At 46.3% G+C, this 19,545-nt stretch overlaps 2 protein-coding genes across 5 annotated transcripts in view; one reads left to right on the forward strand and one right to left on the reverse strand.

Moving 5' to 3' along the window:
• Positions 1–445: 445 nt before the first annotated feature.
• On the reverse strand, positions 446–8,352 carry LOC102020832 (NUT family member 2G-like). Its single transcript, XM_013506862.1, has 7 exons — positions 8,234–8,352; positions 5,386–6,094; positions 4,124–4,252; positions 3,118–3,254; positions 2,430–2,716; positions 1,972–2,091; positions 446–1,400 (listed from the first exon to the last, which is right to left on the reverse strand). Exons 1-7 carry the CDS (start codon positions 8,247–8,249, stop codon positions 675–677), a joined length of 2,124 nt encoding a protein of 707 aa, XP_013362316.1. The 5' UTR covers positions 8,250–8,352; the 3' UTR covers positions 446–674.
• A 1,928-nt stretch (positions 8,353–10,280) lies between these two features.
• The window catches only part of Ptpdc1 (protein tyrosine phosphatase domain containing 1), a 132,505-nt gene continuing 123,240 nt past the window's right edge, over positions 10,281–19,545 (forward strand). Inside the window, exon 1 of one of the 4 annotated variants that reach the window (XM_005408892.2) lies at positions 10,281–10,953. Coding sequence is in view for 1 of the 4 variants with exons in the window: in XM_005408890.2 (XP_005408947.1) it covers positions 10,658–10,684 (27 nt within the window). In the remaining 3 variants the exon portion in view is untranslated. Of the gene's footprint in view, positions 10,954–16,350; positions 16,459–19,545 lie in introns of those variants that run through there. The other 3 variants (XM_005408890.2, XM_005408891.2, XM_005408894.2) reach the window with 3 other exon arrangements.

The following is a 19,545-nucleotide window of genomic DNA, read 5'->3' on the forward strand; positions in this document are numbered from 1 at the left end:
GCCTTGCGCTCTGGTCAAACCACCCATTCAGGAAGGCCATGCCAGAGCAGAGCATCGGTCCAGCCTCCCTTCTGCGCTCCTTTCCAGAAGGAGAGAGAAGGTCCCTAAGAAAACTGCGGGCTGCAGGCTCCATGCTAGCACACTGGTTCATGGGAGAGGGCTGAGGGGACTTTTAAGGGATGGGGATAAAGTGAGGATGTGCACAGAAGGGCTAAACAAAACGAAGCCTTGTGAGTGGGGTGGTGAAGGGGACTCCAGGAAGTGTTCAGCCTGTCTGCAGCCAGGAGCAGTGGGAAGAAGGGCCCCATTGTGCCAGGAAGTCCTCAGACAGGCACGTGTACACCCTGGAGCTTGGCACACCAGGTCCTTCCCTGCTTGCTGTCCTCACTCCCCAGAGGGGACAAAGCCTGACACAGGACGCAGCAACGCTGAGAGCATTTTCCACAAGTCATCTTTATTTACATTGCCAATGAACAGCCCCCACCACCCCCCAGGCAGGCTCCTCCCTCCCACCCCTCCCGCTCCAGTCACCTCTCATGTCCCAGAGCAGCTGCATCAGAGCTCAGTGAGGAAGGACCTCTGGCTCGTGGGGTGCAGGATGCAGCCAAAGTGAAATCTGCCAAGGCCCACCTGAGGGACCAGCACCCCAGAGTCTGCCCACCAATCCTATGGTTTCAGTGCCTCTTCCTTTTCCTCTGGGAGCCTAATTTCTTACACCTCCCCTTCTGAGGCCATGAGGGTGGAACCAGCCCCTGAGCCAAATCTTGCCCTCCAGAGCCAATGCAGGAAGGCCCTGGGCAGGGCACCTTTCCCACAGGAGCTGAACCTCCTGTGAGGACTCGCTTCTTGGACTTGGCAGGTGGAGGGAAGTCAGGGCTGAGGCTTCCTTCCTGGGGAGGTGAGGCTTGGGAGGTTGGACCTTCAGGGCTGAGGAGGCCCACGTCAGGGCCTGGGATATGGGGCCATTCCCAGGGCAGCAGCTGGCGAGGGGAAGCCAGGAGGAAGGACAGGCTGGAGAAGTCCCCCTCATCCTCACCGGGGCCAGACAGTGGCTCCTGTGGCCCCACAGTAGGAAAGGCTCCTCTGAGGCCCAGGGCACATCTGGGTGCCAGGTCCTGGGGAAAAGCGCTGGGACCAGAGTGGCCCAGTGGAACATAGCTTTGTCGCCTGTGCAGGACAGCAGGGATCTCAGGCCCCAGAGGCTCTTCATCTGTGGCCCAGCATCTCTTAAGGACCTGGGAAGCTTTTGGAGTGGGGCAGGTCTCCTTGTTGACCTTTAGCTTGGAATCACAGTCATCTTGCTCTGCAATTTGGCGGGCAGCAGATCTGGGTGCACCTCGGCTCCAGGGCCTACACACACCTCCCTTTGCCTTGGAGCCCAGGAGGCGCTTCTCCACCAGCTGCAGGAAGAAATGGGCACTTGCTGGGTCTGCACCAGGCAAAAAGAGGGCTAGTAGGATGGGGGTGAGGGTATTTGGACAGGAGAAAGCGCTGGTGGTTCACCCATCTTGGTTTCAGAGACAGAGGCTGAGGCTCTGAGACCACCCCACAAGGCCTCCTTCCAGGTCTGCACCCTCGGCCCTCCTCACTCTCTGGTCTCCTCTCTTCCTGTCCCCATGCGAATCCCCCATCTGGGTGCAGCCCCTCTGTAGAAGGCAGCAACTCCCAGCTGGGTAGGGCCGGACAAAATCACGAGGTCCTGGTGTCCAGGGTCCCCTCCTCATCTTGATGATCCTCCTGGTGTCCTTCCGTCCCCTGTCTACCTGATGTCCTTCCTTTATAACCACCTAGTGTCCTTCTGTCACTTGTCTCCCTCTTCCCTTGTGCTCCCCTCTTCTACTTGGTGCCCCTCTCCCTTGCCTGCCTGTTGCCCCCTCCAACCTTGTCTGGTCATCCTGGTGTCCCTGTCCTTGTCTTCCTGGTGTCCCTCCATCCTTTGTTCACCTGGTGTCCCTCATGCCTTTGGCCTACCTGCTCAGGAGTGAGTCCGTGTTCCTCTTCTAGCACCTGCCTTACAGCCAAGATGATGTCCCTCTCTAAGTCTGTAGATTCTGCTTCTACCAGGAATTGAGGGTTGATAATGGCCTCCACCTGGATCAGGAGAGGAAACCATGAGTGTGCTTGGTAAGGAGCGACTCTAAGCCAAAGGAAAGCCCAGGAGAAACAGGAAGAAACTCCCAGCCTATTCTTGTCCACACCATGGGGTTGTTAATCATCATGACCATCAACTACACTCATGTACCCAGGCACACACATTCATTATGAGACACTTGTGAGTGCACATGCTTACACACACACACACACACACACTTGCACACTTGCACACAGAGGGAAACTGCCCGGTTGTTCAGGTATCAGGCTAAATTCCAAAGGCTTGTGATGTTATTCCTGAAATCCTTAAGAACACCAGATCTCCAGCCCCAGCACACCTTGGTAACAAAGTCTTCTTGGGAACATAGCTCATCACAGTAACTCAAGAGATCCGGGTCTGGGTATAACTCATCCTCTTCCTGCTGCTGCTCCTCTTCCTGGTTTTCATCAGGCTCTTCCATGGCCAAGAGATGATGTTCTTCCAGCCAGTCCATAGTGTCTATGTATTCCCTCACGGCTTCAGGAGGGATGTCATCATGCACCTGAGGGTCCTGTGACTGTTTGCATTTGCGTGCTGATGGGCAGGCAGCCTGAGCCTTGGGGTCTGTCTGTCTGAGAATGCACACTAGAATGGAGGAGAATAGAGGCTCAGCTACACCCCAGACCCAGTGAGGAGAGCAGTGTTGTGGGACCTAATATCATCCAGTGTGGGCCGGGACAACCTGACCTCAGAACCCATGAGTGGAGACTCTGCATGAGGTGGAATGTGGAGACAGTCACATAGGAGCTGCTGTAGAATCACTAAAAGGTCAGCTACTTTCCCAGCCAAGTCCTGGGCAGATGATGGGTTTGGATCTTGCAGGCTTAATCAATACCCAGCTCAAGACCAAGGGCTCTGGGGGATATTCTACTTTCAAAAACAAATACCCCACTCCAACTGAAAACCAAACAGATGTGGGACAACAGCTTCCCTCTGCCCTCTTTGGCCTCTGCCATGGGTCCTTGTGGGAACATGGGAAGGCCTACCTGGCTGCTGGAAAACCTCAGGAACTGGGGTCCTGGGAGGTTCTGGCCTAGGTGGGGCAGGACATGGATGGCCAGGGAGTCCCATCATCTGTAATCTAGGATCTTCCATCTCTTCAGCAGCTTCAAACTCCATGAACCTGGGGTGTGGAGAGGCACAGACTGAGCCAAGAGGGAGGCAAAGCCCCACATCTTAATGGTACCAGGCTGGAGCTGCTGTACGGGATGGGGAGCAGTGCCCTGGGTGGACTGGCCTAGTCAGCCCTAGATGACCCTCAAGCCCATAGGTGACCCCTTTCAAGTCTATCCTGGCCTTGTACAGAGCCACAAACAGGAGCTAGCCATCAGAAGCTGGGCAGGAAATAAGTTATGGCAGAGATCCCCAGGAGTCCCTGCCCCATCCAGGGATCCTGAGCTGGGACTATGAATCCTAGAATGATGTCCTGGGAGACAAGGGCCTAGGAGAAAGTGAGAACTGAGCAGAGAAGATTAGGTTACTTTCCTCTGTGGCTTGTTTTCCTGTTTCTACATTTGTTTGTGTGTTTATGTGTTTGCTTGTTTGTTTGTTTAGAACAGATTAGGTGCAGGAAAGCAGGCTACCTGAGGATATGTCCTTAGGATACCTGAGAGGCTGTCTTTTCCTAACCATGCTCTTCCCTCTCCCACCCTTTCTGGGATCTCAAGTTATAATCTGGTCCCTTTCATGGACAGAGATGGTCCCTTCTTTGTCATGAGGGGATCAGCACAAACCTGGTAGTGCTTGTGCCCCTTACACAGCCCCCAGTGCCAGAAGAAACCCCATGAACAATGAGGTCAGAGCTTCTGTGACCACCAGCCCAGGAACTCCCAGCCCTCCAGGTAGGAGAAGCAGCCTCCTGAGGCCCAAGGTGTCCAGGGGGGGCCTGTGCCAGTGGACACCCTGCTGACATTGTGTGGGTCACAAGCCCCATTGGACTCAGCTGTACAGTCCATGGGTCCTTGCAACTCAGTGTCAGGGTCCCTGACTCACTCTGCAGCCACCTCGTAGAATGTCATGCGCTCGTAGTTGCTCCTGCAGTCCCATTCCCGCACACCTATGCGCAGGCCCTCCTCCACATTCATGGTTGGGTGCCGGCGGGACAGGGACCGAAACACTGGCCTGTAATTGTTCAGGATCAGTTACTGTCCGCTGCTATCACCCTCCATTCCCAGCTGACCAGCCCGGCACACCCCTGTCACCTCTGCCCCTGGCACAACACTCACGCCTTATAGTCTGACAGTCTCCAAGACACCATACCAGGTACCACGCATCAACACTAGTGCTGCTATGGTGACTGATTTCCTTTGTGTCCTCATTGTTGGTGTTGTCTATTAGGGACAGGACGTTTTTGCCCCCACAATTCATGTGTTAAAGTACTGACCCCCAGAGTGATGGTATTTGGAGATTGGTCCTTGGGTCACACTGAGGGTCAGATGGTCAGCAAGGTGGGGCTGTCAGGACGGGATTAGTGCCTTTGTAGGAAGAAGAGAAGAGCCCAAAGTCCTCAGCCATGTGAGGACACAGGTGAGGTTGTCACCTTCTCAAGCCGTGGGGAGAGTCCTCCTCACACACAGAATCTGCCAGCCCCTTCACTGGGACTTGCCCCTTCTGAACTGTCAGGAATGAATGTGGGTGGTTTCAGCTCACAATCTGGGGTATCCTGTGTGGCAGTCTGAGCTGACAGGGCCAGTGCACATAGCGACCTGGGAGCGCTTGGGTTGAAGACTGCAGTGGCGGCTGAGGATCAGAAGTGTGCCCAAGTATGCCCTCGTGTCACTGCTGCACCACCTTGTCCTCCTAACTGTGGTTCCCCAAAACAAGGGTGGGAATGAGTGTCAGTTTCTCTCTAAGTTTCTGTACCTCCTTCCACCAGCCCTGGTTGTGGTGACTTCTGGGCCACAAATCCACAAGTCTATGATGGAAGGTGAAAATAGAAGGGGAGTGACCATGACATGTCAGAGACCTGGACTCAAATGGTGGCTCACGTTACACCAAGAATCTTCCTTGATCTTGTTTCCCTGGAGTCATGGTGATAACTATCATAAAAGAACCATTAGCTACATCAAAGAGGAACAGTGGTCTCTGAGATCAGGTGTTCTTCCTACCCTAGCATTACATAAATATTTCTGACTCTGCTACATACCCCTCAGCCCCTCTTGCAAGTTCCTCTACATCCCAAACTCCTGTCACTCTCTCTCCTTCCTCACACTGGAGCTGCCCCATGAGCTCCTGAGACCGGGGAGGGCACTCACACAAGGAAGCAGGACACTGCTTCCGCATCAGGAATGTGGGGAAGGTGTCTCCGGAGCAGGGTCTTGAGATGCTGCCAGCGCCGGAAGTTCTCATAGACACTTGGAGACTTGCAGGTGTGGTCTGGTGAGGCATTGGCCTGGGAGGTGACCAGGCCAGCCTCTCTGCAGTCCCAGCATGGTGGTGGAACCTTGTTCACCCCAGATGTGGTGGAGGGCTCTGGTAGTATGGCTGGAGGATGAAGGGCCCGAGGCCACATCCCATCATCAACATGGACATTCACCCCAGTTGGGGCAGGCACCATGGTGGTCATGGGCGGAGCTCTCAACACCTGGGGAGCAGGATGCTGCATACTCTCATACAGGACCCCTGGGGCTCCCCTGATGAGTGGAGCCTGAGTGAGGACAACCTTCTGAGTCAACAGAGACCCTGGTGGCCTCCCTGCTGTCCTGGTTTGGGCAGTGATGTTGAAAGGCCCAGCCCTAGTCAGGCCATAGCCACCATGTCCTGCCACCACAGGTATCCCGGGGAAAGGAGAAAGCACCAGGGGGTTACCCTGAGGAAGAGGTACATTCCCAAAGGGTGGTGGTGGTGGCTCCCAGTGCAGCTGGTGTATTGGAACTGGGGTGGGTGGCAGGGGGGGCAGGATCCAAGAAGGAGATAAGGTGACACCAGTGTTCAGGGTCATATCTGGCTGCAGCACTGGCAATGCTGTGGAGAGAAAGAAAAGATTGAATGGAGGAGTGGATGGCAGGAGGGAGGCACTCTTCTTCCCCAGTCACTGGGAATCAGAGGACAAATCTCACCAGAGCAGGGCCGTGTGCACAGGGATATTATGCAGTTAGCAAACATCCCAGAGTGATTTCTCATGCTCTCTTCCTCCCATTCAGAATTCCTCCAGCAAGGAGCTTGCTTCCAGGTCACTAAGATTCCTCGACCCCTGTTTGTCCAAAGCAGCTCCTCAGCTTTTTCTCCCTCCAAAGGATGTTTCCTTTTCCTCACGCTCCTTCTAAACCCTTGTCTTCGGTGCCTTGCAAGCACAATATAACACAGCCCCAGAATAAAATCTTTCCCCACACTAGCCCCTGAGAAACCCTGATGATGACCACGTAAGAGGTCCCACCCACCTCCCAGAACACACACTAATATGGGAACTGATCCTGACCAGTCCTGTACCCAGTAATCAGTGGTCCCTGCCATGACACTGGAGGTTCTGTTCCCATGGGACAGGTCTGGAAGATAGGCATCTGGTTCCCTCAATACCTGTCCTTGCAGAAACAGGAGTTTCTGCAGAGGGCCAGAAAGAACCAAGTAATGGTGACTGTGGGGCTGCCCTGGGAGTTTTAAAGGGATGTTCACAGCTACTAGCTGTCAGAATTGGCTGTGGAACTGCAACCTATCTGTGGAGCTTTTCCTTTGGGGTCCTAATACTGCAAAGGAAAGAGCCCCATGAATCCTCCATGAGCCAGGTGTCAGGTGAAAAAAGTTGCCTAGAGCCCATCCTTGGTGAGTAGAACCTCATACAGACCCTGATCAAGGAGAGCAAGGTCCACAACACCTGCACCAAATAACCAGCACAGCTTTCCTAATTTAATACTAGCATAACAGTGAAGGATGTTCCTGGGTATGAGATACTTGCCATCCTCTCTTAACATGGAAACCAGCCATCATAGAAGCTGCTCTAGAAAACCAAAACCACCCCACATGCTCCCTGTGCATGAAGCATCAGACAAGAAGATGTGCAGTGTTCCTGTCAATCATGAAATGAAGGGCTGAAGGTCCACAACACTTAAGAACCTCCGAAGACCTGTTTTGATAAAATATAATGACAGTTGGGAACAACTCAGAGAAGTCCAAGTCCTGTGTCAGTTGAAGTTGCTGTGATGTCCTGGGATAAAAGACAGCTGCAAATTGGACTGAGGGAGAAGCATTTTCTGAGTGAGAAGAGGCCTGGGGGCTCTGGGCTGTGGCAGTTGAGTAACCCCTGCCTTGCGCACACAGAAGATATTTCACTGCACAGTTGGGTCAAGGAGAAGTCCACTGAGCAGTTTTCTAAGATCATTCTGTCCACTGCCTCCTAATGAAGCAGTAACTTTTGTCCCTGTAAGTGAAATTTTATAACCTCCTGTTCCTATAACATCCTATTGTGTCCAAGCAGGGCCACCAAAATACAAAACTGTTACAGCTTGACAAGCTGACTTTGTTCTCCTTCTGCCTGCCCACAAGTTCCATGCCAAAGACCAACTGCCTTGGCCAAATGTATAAAAGTTAGAACTTGTCCTTTGTCCTTTGCTCAGTCATTTTGGTTTTATCAGCTGAACTGAAGTACATCTAAATATAAAAATCTTCCTGTTTCCCATTTGTTCTCTCCTGTTTCTTAAATCCCATAACACTAAGACCCAAGAAATTCCAGTCAAACCCCTCAGAGAAGTATGACACACAAGTTCTAGGTGCCTGATAGAAGGACACAGAACTGACACTTTCACCTTGAAAATATCCTTATATCCACCATGACATTTTCCCACCATTGCCTATAAAACCTGTTGATTTGACATCTCTCCCTTTCTAAAAAGGATCAATCTCTCTCCTCCTATCCTGTCCATTGACTCCCCATGTTCCTCCTATAGTGTCTCAAAATCCTTCTAAGGAGTCCTTGTCCCCATGAGTAGTCTCAGGCTGATGTAGATTTTCCATCCCTCCCAGTGGAGATGTCCTTGATGTAGCCCTGGACGCTATTTTCTTCACATCAGCTCAACCACCTGTGCCCAGGGAAGTGACAAATTCAAATTCCTAACAGTTTAAGGAGTGTCAGGGAGTTAGATAACATGTTCCTGGAGCCTCTGAGCTTACCTCCTTCTAAAACCATCCCGAAAGGCTTGGACACTGGCTTCAACTCTCTAGCTGCTACCACAGTGAGAAGGTGATGGGTGGGACCCAGAGAGTGACCTGTGACCAGAGGCTCACTCCGGTCCAACTGCAAGTGGGTAAAGTTTGAAAGTCAACAGGGCTAGAGTGTTGGTGTCCAGACATTCTACATGGGGGAGGGGCAGAGGCTGCTGGGCTGGAAGGAGGGAGCGGGGAAGAGACATTCCATGAAGAGCTCTGGCGAGTACAGGAGAACTTCAAGATCCCTTCCAATAATACAGTGAAAACATCACTGCTGTGTGACTCTAGCCAACTTTTAAATTATTTCTCAGACTTCCGGGGCTGTGGTTTTACTGATGTCTCCTGACTTCAGTTCCTCACCGATAAAACTTGTTTTGTTCTCCTCTTCTCATCCTACATCCCTGTTGAAGTAGGCTCTTGACTAATTCAAAAATTAGTCAGTTGCAAAAATTATTGTAGTTTCTCCACAAAATGTAGACCATATATTTAAGTAATCATGGGGCAAATTAGAGAGGGAAGAAGATGAATAGTTTGAAATAAGATTGTGTCAGGGAATTCAGGGCTTGCTGTGTGCACATCATGGCTTAGGAAGCAGTTCTTGTGTCTTTTCAAGTGTCCATTGCTGGGACCTGTGACTTCTCCTTCATAATAGTCTTACTTAGGATCACCTTTGTTTGAAATCCCCTGTTCACCAAGAAAACACAATGTATCCTACAGGATCCAACACAGAAATCCCTTCCTTTTGATTGTCAGAGTGTTTTGTTATTTGTGGCTTGCTCTCCCTGTCACCTCAACGGAATATCATGTATTTTTAAATAGGATTTCATTAGGTAGTTTTCTGGACCAGTAATGCAAAAACTGCATTGTGGAAAAGTTGTCTTTTCCATATACCAGACCCAGATGCAGGTATAATCAAATTAGCCCAATATAATTTGTGACTTCTGGCTGTATTAGTCACTTTTCCACTACTGAGACAAAATACACAAGAGAACGTATGGAGAAAATGTTTATTTTGGCTCACAGTTTCAAAAATTTCTGTCTGTGCTTGGCTGACTCCAAGAGAAAAACATGGCAGAGGGCATGGCAGGGGAAAGCTGTTCAACTCATGACATCCAGGAAGCACAGAGCAGGAGAAGCACCTGAGAGAAGAAGGAGTCAGGGACCCAATATAGTCCCAAGGTCACACTCTCTTAACCCCCCTAGTGACTCCCAAAAATATGCTTTACTAATCTCCTAGGGGTCACTTAAGCCAGGGAAAACAACAATCAAGATTAACCATCACACTGCTCATATGTGGAAATGAGCAGCTAATAGCTCTTTGGACCCGCCTTCTGACCCTTCCTGTGAAAAAGCTCAGGACCATCACTGACTGCTGACTCTGATGATAGACCACCAGCTTCAGAAGATTTATGCTCATTCATCCAGTACTGGAGCAGTAGAAGAACAAGGAGAAGCCTTATCTGTATTTTTGGAGTTGGTGACTGGGAGGATCTTGGCAGTGCTGGATTACACAATGTTTGAAATTATCCTGTTATTAATCCTGCAAATTACCAGAAAGAGGATCTAGTGATAGATTTGTGAAACTTACCAATTCAAGTTAGTGAATTGATTCTAATTTTTTTAAATTAGGGATCGATATTTTCAATATATATCAAATGGGAGAAAGTAAAATCATTTCTGAGATGTTGGCTGAAATCGACCATGATTACCAATTCTTGGTTAAAGTTTAACATAGCTTTGCTAAACAAACAAAGAAACAAACAAATAAAATTGCGACTCAGTATCGGGAGACCTGCGTGCATGAAATAAATACACTTACTACAGAAAACATAGGCGAAACTCTAGGAATGCAGTCAGGACAAATCATGTCTTACAAGTGCTTCCCAGCTCTGAAATTCTTTGCCAAAACTGTTTTTTAAGGGAATCTTCCAATGGACTAATCCTAAACAACATACTTATTTTTTGAAATAAACACAGTCCAAAGGAGGTAAGCCATAGTGTGCTTTAAGATAAATGCCTCAAAGTGTTTTATAAGGTTCGTGGGTGGCAGGTTTGCAATTTTAAAAAACACGTGTTTTGGTTGTTTGGAGATCCCCCCCACAACACACACACAATGTTTTTCTGACAGGGATTCATCCCAGAGAAGTCTTGGAGAAGGCCCTGGGGTCTTCGTTGCTTCCCCTCATGTTTTCTCCAGTGCCTCGTGCGCATGCGCTAGTTCTGAGTTCAAGGAGATCTGTCAGGAACCTCGCGGTCCAACCTCTCTGAGTTGGAGCACTGTTGAGGCGGTGCGCATGCGCATGTCCTTAGTAGAGGCCCGTGCGCCTTGTAGCCAACGGTTGAGGCAGCCCAAGCCACGGTTAGAGTCCGTTACCAAAATCAGAGGTAATGGGTTCTCCGGCCCAGCGCTTCACAGTATGTTCTTGCGCTTTCCCTTGTTCCTTTATCGACATCGGTGTGTCTTGGGGGCTCCGTCCTGTTCTCCGGCCCCCTCCCAAGCCGGCCAGTGGTGACCGAGGACGAGGGCGGGGGCGCAGCCCCAGGCCGGCTCCGTCGGGTCCCGCCGCCGGGCTGGGTGGGCGGGGCCGCGTCCTCCGCCTCCGCGGGGCCGGAGCCCGGAGCTCTGCTCCTGCGTTTGAAAAGCGCGATCCAGCGCCCGGAGAAGCAGCGCGTGCCCCTGAAAAGTGAGTGGCCCCTGAGCGACGTACTCCCTGTGTTCACATAGGAGACCAGCGGCCACCGTTGCTGCGGCGACTGCTCATTTGTCCGGGCGCTAGTTAGTGCCCGCCGAAGTTGAACGACGCGCTTTTGCTCAGTGTGACGCTGTCGCGGCGGGAAGGGGCTGCAAGCCTAGGTTCCTGTGGCTGCAGGAGGCTGCGGAAGTCAACTAGAGCATTGTGTGAGAATCAGTTGACTGAGAGCAATTTGCAATAAAGCTGTCTATTGTGTTAGTAATTAAATTGCGTTCCACGCATGCAGTATGTCTGGAAACTTTATTACACGCTCTTGATTGTGTTGTGTGTGCGTGTGGTGGTCTGCTGGGGAGACCTTGTATGTACCTGAGGATGGGGGGAAGTTTTAGTTTTGATTTTGGGAGTCATGACAAGTGTGGGTGGTGGTTTCTGAAAATGTAATGCAGTTGATGGGCTGCTTGAAGCCTGTAGGAATTCACAGGGCATGGGTGGTTTGTTGTGTCTTTTGAGGTGTGTTGAGAATATGTACACTTTCATTCGTGGTTTGGAATTTGTTATGTTTTAAATTGTCTGGTGAGAATCTGATGTGTATATTCACTTGTGTGGGTGAAGGTGTCTGGGTGGATGTTTGGGATAAAGGGAAAGTCATGACTGTTTCTGTGCAACTGAAAAGGGTTGGTTGTATTTGGAGGGTATTATATTATGCATGTGTACTCAGGAAGTTGGTGTTGCTTGTAATTTGGCTTTTGGAATTTTTCACCTATAGCTTCTCCTCCCTAAATGCTGGGAGTTTTACACATACTTGCACACCTGTGTGTGTGTGTGCGCGCGCGCGCGTATGTGCGATGGTGAATTTAGAAAAAAGTGTGCATGTGCCATGGATGGTGTTAGGGTAAGTGGTGATATTTGCCTGCGTGTGGATTTTTCAAAGAAGTATTCTTTTCAGAAGGTTCAGCATACCCCTGTTTTATATAATTAGGAAATGTAAGAGGATTATTTGTGTGTACAGGGCAGCCTCTGTGGTTATGTACTCGTTTTCCTGACCTTCAAGACCTGTGTTTGTATCTTTCAATGTATGTTGACAGGTCTATGATTATTTTTTCGGACTGGTAAGATGAATTGTGCAATTCTGTGAAATTAATAAGATTCTGCACTTTGGAAGATGCAGGAGTTATTTTTATTTTGAAGTGTGTGATCTTGTACGTGCAGGTAGCATGAGATTCTGTGTGTATTTGGAGACATTTGCAGATTTGAAGTGTGCTAATTCATTGTATAGATATTTGATGCTTGGGAGAGGTCCATGTATATTGAGTTTGCACATAGTACATCTCTCTGATGTGTGCACATATGTGTGTGCTTGAGTTTCGTAGAAATACCAGATAGTTTCGTAAAGTAGGAATATTTGGGTGACAGTGAGTACTCGTATTCAAGGGGTATGGAAGTTTGGAAGAATATTTTCTGGGCCTGTCTATATTTTTCAATTGGGATGTCATTGCTTCAGAAAACAACCAAACATAGGAAGAAATGGCATCGAGGAGGTTTAGGAGGCAGTTTATTATACAGGTAGGCTTCTGATTAGGATTTCTCCAAAAGAGTCAGCCCCTCCCAGTGGCAGGTTTCAGGGCTTTTAAAGGGAAACGGAGGGGGGAGGTACATAGGCAGATTTGGCGCATGTGATGAGAGAGTTGAGTGACATTATGGGTTGCTGAAAGAGTTTACATATCTCAAGTTATATTACAGGGCCATTAGTTAAACAGGCATGAGTTACACAAAGGAAGACGTGTCCCCTTATATATTTAAGTTACATTGCAAGGTCATCAGTTACAAAGGCAGCAAAGACAGGGGTTTATACAAAGGGAGAAGTGTTCTGTTACTGGGCCTGCTGGACATGTCTGCTTGGCCTTGGCAGGCATCCTGGGTAGGCTTTTATTTAAAATTTAAAAAATTTTTCCCCTCATCATTAATCTATAATAACACAAAAGAGTATGGAAGTAGTATTTATATGTACTAGGGGTATGTGATGCACCCATTTCTTAGTATTTCAGGTTGCATGAATTGTTTTCCACTAGCCGGGAGTAATTTGGGGAATGTAAGAACTTTTCTGTGTATTTTTAAATGGTGTGCTGGAGATTTTTGTTTGAGACTTGAGCAAATGTACTGGTTTGTTCATGTCCATCTGTACATACATGAATTACGGGAATTTATTCATGGCAATGAGGTTGAAGTATTCAAAGTATATTTGTTTGGAGAATGCTATTGTTTGTGCCTTTGAGTATGTTGTAGGAATACAGACAGGGGGTTCTATCCTGGAGATGTAGAATGTGGTAGTGTTTCAGAGAATATATATATATTGAGGTTCTGGAAATATTTGTGTGTGTCTATTGTTGTGTGGGAATTGTGTGTGTATTAGTGTACCAAGGTTTACATGTATGTGTGTGCATGCACATGTTTATGTGTTTGTGTTTTGTGCTAGGCATTGAACACAGCCCTTACAATGGAATATTAGTGCTTATTTTTAGTGTGTGTATCTGCATCTGAGTTAGACTGTGCACTCATGGGTTTTATGGATGTGTGTATTTATATAAGAGTTCAAACATTATTCTTTGTGTTTATACTGGAATGTAATCCTTGAAGATTCTAGGGATGTGGCTTGAATGTGCAGTCCTTGTGTTTATGTTTATTCTTACATATTTGAGAAGTGCAGTATTTTTTAGCTATGTGAATATTGGAATTCATGCATGTATAATGTATGTGTCCTGGGAGATGTGGAAGGCTCATTGTGTGGGCTTGGAAAGACAGAATCTGTGTAGATTGTGCATGTATTCAGGAATTATGGAATATGTGTATTGTAAAATCAAGGGTTTTGGTAAGCATCTTTTTGTGTGGTTCATAAGACAACTGTATGCTTGATATATTTGTAGGGTCTGTGCCAGTAGACTGTTTGTTGTGTACATATTGTTAGGTTTCTTATACATGTGTGCTCTATGTGTATGCATGTTGTAGTGATGATGTGAGCATTATTCGTGGCAAGGATTTTTTAATTCTGTAAACATCTAGTTGGTAACCAGGCTCGGTTTGTGTGTCCTGAATGCAGGTGGCATTTTTGCTGTTTATCATTTCTTCATGCTTATTTTTTGTCCATTTGCATCAGGTTTGTAGGTGAAATTAATCATGCTGGAATAGAACTAGTGACCTAACATGATCTAAAAGTTAAGAATTTCTTTCTTCTCCCTAGAGGATTCTTTATTAAGTATTTACTAGCACATCCTTAGTGTGTATGTGTGTGTGTGTGTGTGTGTGTGTGTGTGTGTGTGTAGTATGTGTGATGAGATATTTGTATTGTGAAAACATTCAGGTAACAGGAAGTACATGTATTTGAGACTTTATGCAACTTGAATTAGGCATTGGGACTGTGGACACTAGAGCGTGTGCTGGTCATTCTGAGCCATCACATCGCTCCTTCTTTCATCCGTTAGATCCAAAAAACCTCATAAATACTGATTTCTGGCTCCTCTTTAAGCATATGAATCGAGTGGAATGTAGGCAGGTAGATACTCCTTCGGCATTTATGTAGTCGTTGTATATAGGTTGCTAGATGTAGCCACCTGGTAGACAGATGGTCATAAAGAGCAGAACTTTCATAGGTTCTGTCTCAGTGATGGACAGCGATCATAAATTATATAGTTTCCTGGGCAGGTGGTCTGATGGGCCAACACCTCTCCCATGCAAATCCCTCTGAGAAGCAGCTGGGCAGCCACATGTACTGCTGACCACCCTAGGATATACCTGGAAAGCCTGCAGGACCTCTGCTCGCTGTTACTGTCTTCCCCCTTGTTTGTGAGCACTACTGGCTATCATGCAGTTCAGCTGTGTCACTAGTTCCAAACTCATTTATCCCTATGAGAACCTGAGGGTTTGGTGCTAGTCAGGACTCCCTGAATCCCCTTTGGTGATGGAATGTTTTGATTTCTGGCTTGGGAGTAATACTTTAGTGGATTATGTTTTGAAGAAATGGTCTCCTCTTGTAGAAGCTCAGGATACCTCTGTCTCTGAGAAGTTCATCTCAAATTTCTGTTTTTCTGATAAGAATCCCTGGCCCTTTTTATTTTTCCTATTCTGGTTGGTACATGAGAAGGAGCTATGTGACCAAGGTGATCACCAGTTGACTCCCCGAGTCCTCATGCCTTCCTAGGATCCACCTCAAGATTTTTGTCTCTGGCTCTGTGTGTCTTTCTGACTGGGACTCAGGGATAAAGCCTGAGAAGGATTGGCCTTTACAGGAAGAGGTCAAGGGAACAAGTCAGGGAATATGAATACAGTTTTATCCTCAAAGATTCACCTATTAAAGACAACTATGAACTGAAACCTTTAAAAACTGTGAGCCAAATAAACCTTTCCTCCTTTAACTTTGGGTGTTGGGGATTTTGTCTCAGCAATGAGAAAAGTAACTAAAACAACTGCAGTCTCTGAAACCATGAGCCAATATAAATATCTTGCTTTTAAATTGCTGATTTTGGGTATTTTGTCACAGTGACAGCTTACTATCATGTCTCTGTCCAAAGTACAAGAGGTTCCAGCTCTCCTCCTGTGGCTGCAATAAGCAGGGAACACTAGAGGGCCATCAACTTGAGGATCAGTAGTCTAGATTCTCCCTCTATGGTGTGACTTTACTTATTCATCCTTTGAGCAACAAATATGTCCATGCTGCTTCCAGATGATAGGAAGCCCTCTTCTTTGTGAGCATGCCAGAATCCATTCAACTGTGGGGATACACATGCCTTGGTCTAGCTTGAGAATAGGTAGTGGACAGTGAGCTGTCCTTTCAGCAAGGAAACAACTGCCTGGGCTGTGATGCTTCCTTCTGGGTACCCTTTTAGTAATCATTTTCAGTGTACTCATCAATATATTCAAGTTCTTAGATCCTTTTATGGGTAGTGTACTGATGAACACTGTGTTAGTCTAGTTGCTGAGATACAGTTTTGACAACCACAATTTAAAAGAGGAGCAGTTAATTTTGGCTCATATTTTGTCTATAGGCTGCTGGTGCCAAGACACGACAGCATAGCAGAGGGGCATAGTGGAGGAAAATCTGCTTCCATGATGGTGGTCAGAAAGCAGAAAGAAAGGGGAGGAGCAGGACAAGGAAATACACCCTTCCAGGATACACCCCAGGCCCTATCTCCTAATAGGAAGTGAGCTATATTGCTCCCATGATTCAGTCACCTCTTAGAAACTCTGGCTCTGAGTACATGAAGTTCTTAGGGGGCAGTCTCAAACCAAACCATAACAGACTTTGAGAGGAAGCTTCATCCCAGGAAGAGGTATCTTAAGGGTCACATCTTATATTGTGTTCTCTTTCTATTCAGGTCTCCTCAGTGGCTGGCAAGGTCCTCCAAGGGGCCGCTTGGACCAAATGAGGAAACACACTGCAGAATAAGGCTTCAGTTCAACTTTCAGAGATTGTGTCATTTCCATAACTTACAACATCTTTTATAGGTAGCTTACTTCTCCATAAAAGCAGAATAATAATGCTAGCTCTATTGGATTGTGGAGCTCAGAGCAATGGATACTGTGTTGTCATAAATGGCAGATACTCTGATTATTCATCCTTGCACTCAGAATAACACAAAAACTTGAGGAAAATGTATGTGTTTGAAAAGTACCAAAGAGATAGCCTATATCACTGAAGAATGAGTGGGCTTCTGAGTTACATCTTCCTTCTTTTCACATAGGTCTTAGGCAAAAGTTGTCAGTCACCATTATAAATACACCCACTTATCAGTGATGTCTGAAACTTTCCAAAATTGAATACTGTGCTTTTTCTCAGTCTGAATAGTATTTATTACATTTTCATATGTCTATATGTTGATGAACTGCTGGAAAGCTATGTTTTTCCCATGCATGTTTGAATTTTTAGCATGTCAGGACAGATTTGAAAGAATTTCCTATATCTGCATGTGGTCACCATTATATAGCATGTTCTCTGGGCATGTGTGTATAAATAGGCAATATTGGAGGTCTGTGCATTCAGAACATGTTTTATGGTTGTGTGTATTGTTAGTATGGATTCTAGGATTTGTGTATGTATATTTCAGTGTTTGGAGGCAGGTCTATGACTAGTTTTGGGGACTAATGAGTATTTGTAGTTGTGATATGGAATTTATATAATTCTGTGTTCTGTAAATTGGAGGAATTGTGAGTGTTGGCAGTTTATGTATATGCAGGTAATGTGGACTTGCATGTGTATTTGGGGTTGAGAGTGGTATATTGGCATATTTATAGGGTGCACATGGGAGTATTTGGGTGTATTATGACTTGAGGAGAGATAGATCTGTTTATTTTTTGTGAATTCAAGGCTATGGCAGTTTGCATTAATATTTTCTGTGGTTTTCTAAGCTTTTCAGCAGTTAGTTATTAGCATGTATTTGGGAAGTGAAGATATATTTATCTAATGGAAGGGTGAAGTTATGTGTTTGTACAAGGGAGAATGGGAATTCACTTTTCTCAGAATTATGGTTATTTGTTAGTATTTGGGGATATACAATCAGGCTTTGACTAGCTAGGGACTATTTGGAACTTGTAAGAGTTCTATGTATATTTATAAATGGTGTGTCGAAGATTTCTTAGTTACTTTCCTTTTGTTGCTGAGACAAAATACGCAACACGCAAAGTTGAGAGAGGAAAGGTTTATTTAGTTCACACTTCGTAGAGGTTTCAGTCCATAATCTGCTGATTCCAAGACAGATGCCCTGGCAGACAGGCATTGCAGACGAGAAACAATTCATAGTGGGCATGAAACAAGAGACCAGAGCAGGGACCAGAGAAGTCTTTTTCCCTTTCTTATATTGTATACACACTGGGATTGGGGCAGTGCCAAACTAGTCAGTGGACTGATTCAGTAATCTCGCACCCTTAATCCTAACACCTTTAACCTATAATTGCACCATGAATGTCACATACACTATAGATTAGCCACCTCTGAAAAATCCCTACCTATGTCTGCATGAGGCTTTGGGGAAACATGTAGACACAAACCATAACACCTGATATAGCCTGTGGTTAAGGTCATTACTAATGAATAGAGACTTACCAGAAACTATAGAAAGTTACGTCTTTTCTATTTATTATAGTACCTCTTTAGATATTATCACCTTAATGGATGATATTCAAAACAATGTGGGTAAAATGGTTGGGAGTTACAAATTTGGCTAATATGTCCTGCTGGGTAAAAATTTTGCAGAAGTCATGCACAGTTTGCCTTTCCGTGAATGGCAAACAGTACACCTCTAGCTGATCACCAACAGGATACTTAAATACCCCTGATACTTTCACATGAGTTTTGATTATGGATCCCAATGTGAGTCCCACATTCCCACCAGACTCTGGAAAGTCAGTGGCATTATATAAGTGACATCCCCCTCACTTGTCCTCTCTAATGCCACCTCCCTAAAGGCATGGACTGTTACCCCACAGAAGATAAAAAACCTTTTCTAGTCTGTTGAAAGTATTGAGCTACATCTGAAATTTAGAGGGATAAACTGTTCCCAATAAAATAAATCAGAAGTTCCAGCCTCCTGCCTCAGTAAAAGATCCAATTAACATTTGAATCCTGGTAGTAATATTTGATGGCTCCTAAGTATTTAATTTTTAATTTTAATTTTTCCACTTTTTAGTTATGAGAAATAAAAATCTTATACTATTTAGGGGAGCACTAACTTACCATATAAATTTAAAATCCTATTATGCTCTAGATAACAGCAAATATCACTGTAAAACTGATCAGCTTCCAGGCATGGTGGTGCACTCCTATAATCCCAGCACTAGGGAGGCTGAAGCAGAAGGATTGCCGCAAGTTTAAAACCAGCCTGGGCTATGTAGTGAGGTCAGAGCCAGCCTAAACTACATAATAAAACTTGTTTGAAAAAGAAGTGGATCTGCAGTTGTTAGGGTTTGTATCTCAATGTCACCGCAAAGCCTCCTGCAGTCATGGGGGGGCAGGTTTTGTGCAGGTGGCTGAACGTAATTGATTCATGGTCCAATGCTAAGGAGGTTACCCTGCATACAATATATGGGACAGAAAGAGTCTTGTCTCCCTCTCCTTTATTGTTGCTTTTACTATTTTCCACCTTCATGAACTGTTGCCCCTCTGCTATGTGCTACCCTGTCAATTATAAACTGAAACCTCTACAAACAGTGAGCTAAACTAATCTTTCCCTCTGTAACTTTGAGTGTTGGGTATTTTGTCTCAGGAAGAACAAAAAATAACTAAGACAGAATTTGGTACCAGAGAAGTGGGGTCATTCCTGTGATTGTAGCTAACCATGTAATTCAGCAGCCTTTGGGAATAACTTATAGGAAGAGATTGGAGTGATTAGTAGATGCCAGCTGAAAAAGTATAGCTGGAATACCTTAGACTGTATGGGAGATTCTGGTCAGAGCTCCGAAGGCCAGAAGGCTGATAGAAATCACCTCCTGGGAGATTTCTGGTGGGGAGAAGAACTGCATTGGCTGTTGGACTGCAGACAATGTGTGTTATGACTTGGCAGAAAGTTTGTGCATTTTGCTCATGTCCAGAGACTGCCT

This window comes from Chinchilla lanigera, unplaced genomic scaffold, assembly GCF_000276665.1.
Source record: "Chinchilla lanigera isolate Chin_1 unplaced genomic scaffold, ChiLan1.0 scaffold00114, whole genome shotgun sequence".
Taxonomy (NCBI): domain Eukaryota; kingdom Metazoa; phylum Chordata; class Mammalia; order Rodentia; family Chinchillidae; genus Chinchilla; species Chinchilla lanigera.

Excerpts from the sequence above, each read along its gene's own strand:
- LOC102020832 (XM_013506862.1), bottom strand. Across the intron at positions 4,253-5,385 it reads GCAGTGTCCTGCTTCCTTGT|GCCAGTGTTTCGGTCCCTGT; the intron begins GTGAGTGCCCTC and ends GAACAATTACAG. Across the intron at positions 2,092-2,429 it reads AAGAAGACTTTGTTACCAAG|GTGGAGGCCATTATCAACCC; the intron begins GTGTGCTGGGGC and ends CTCCTGATCCAG.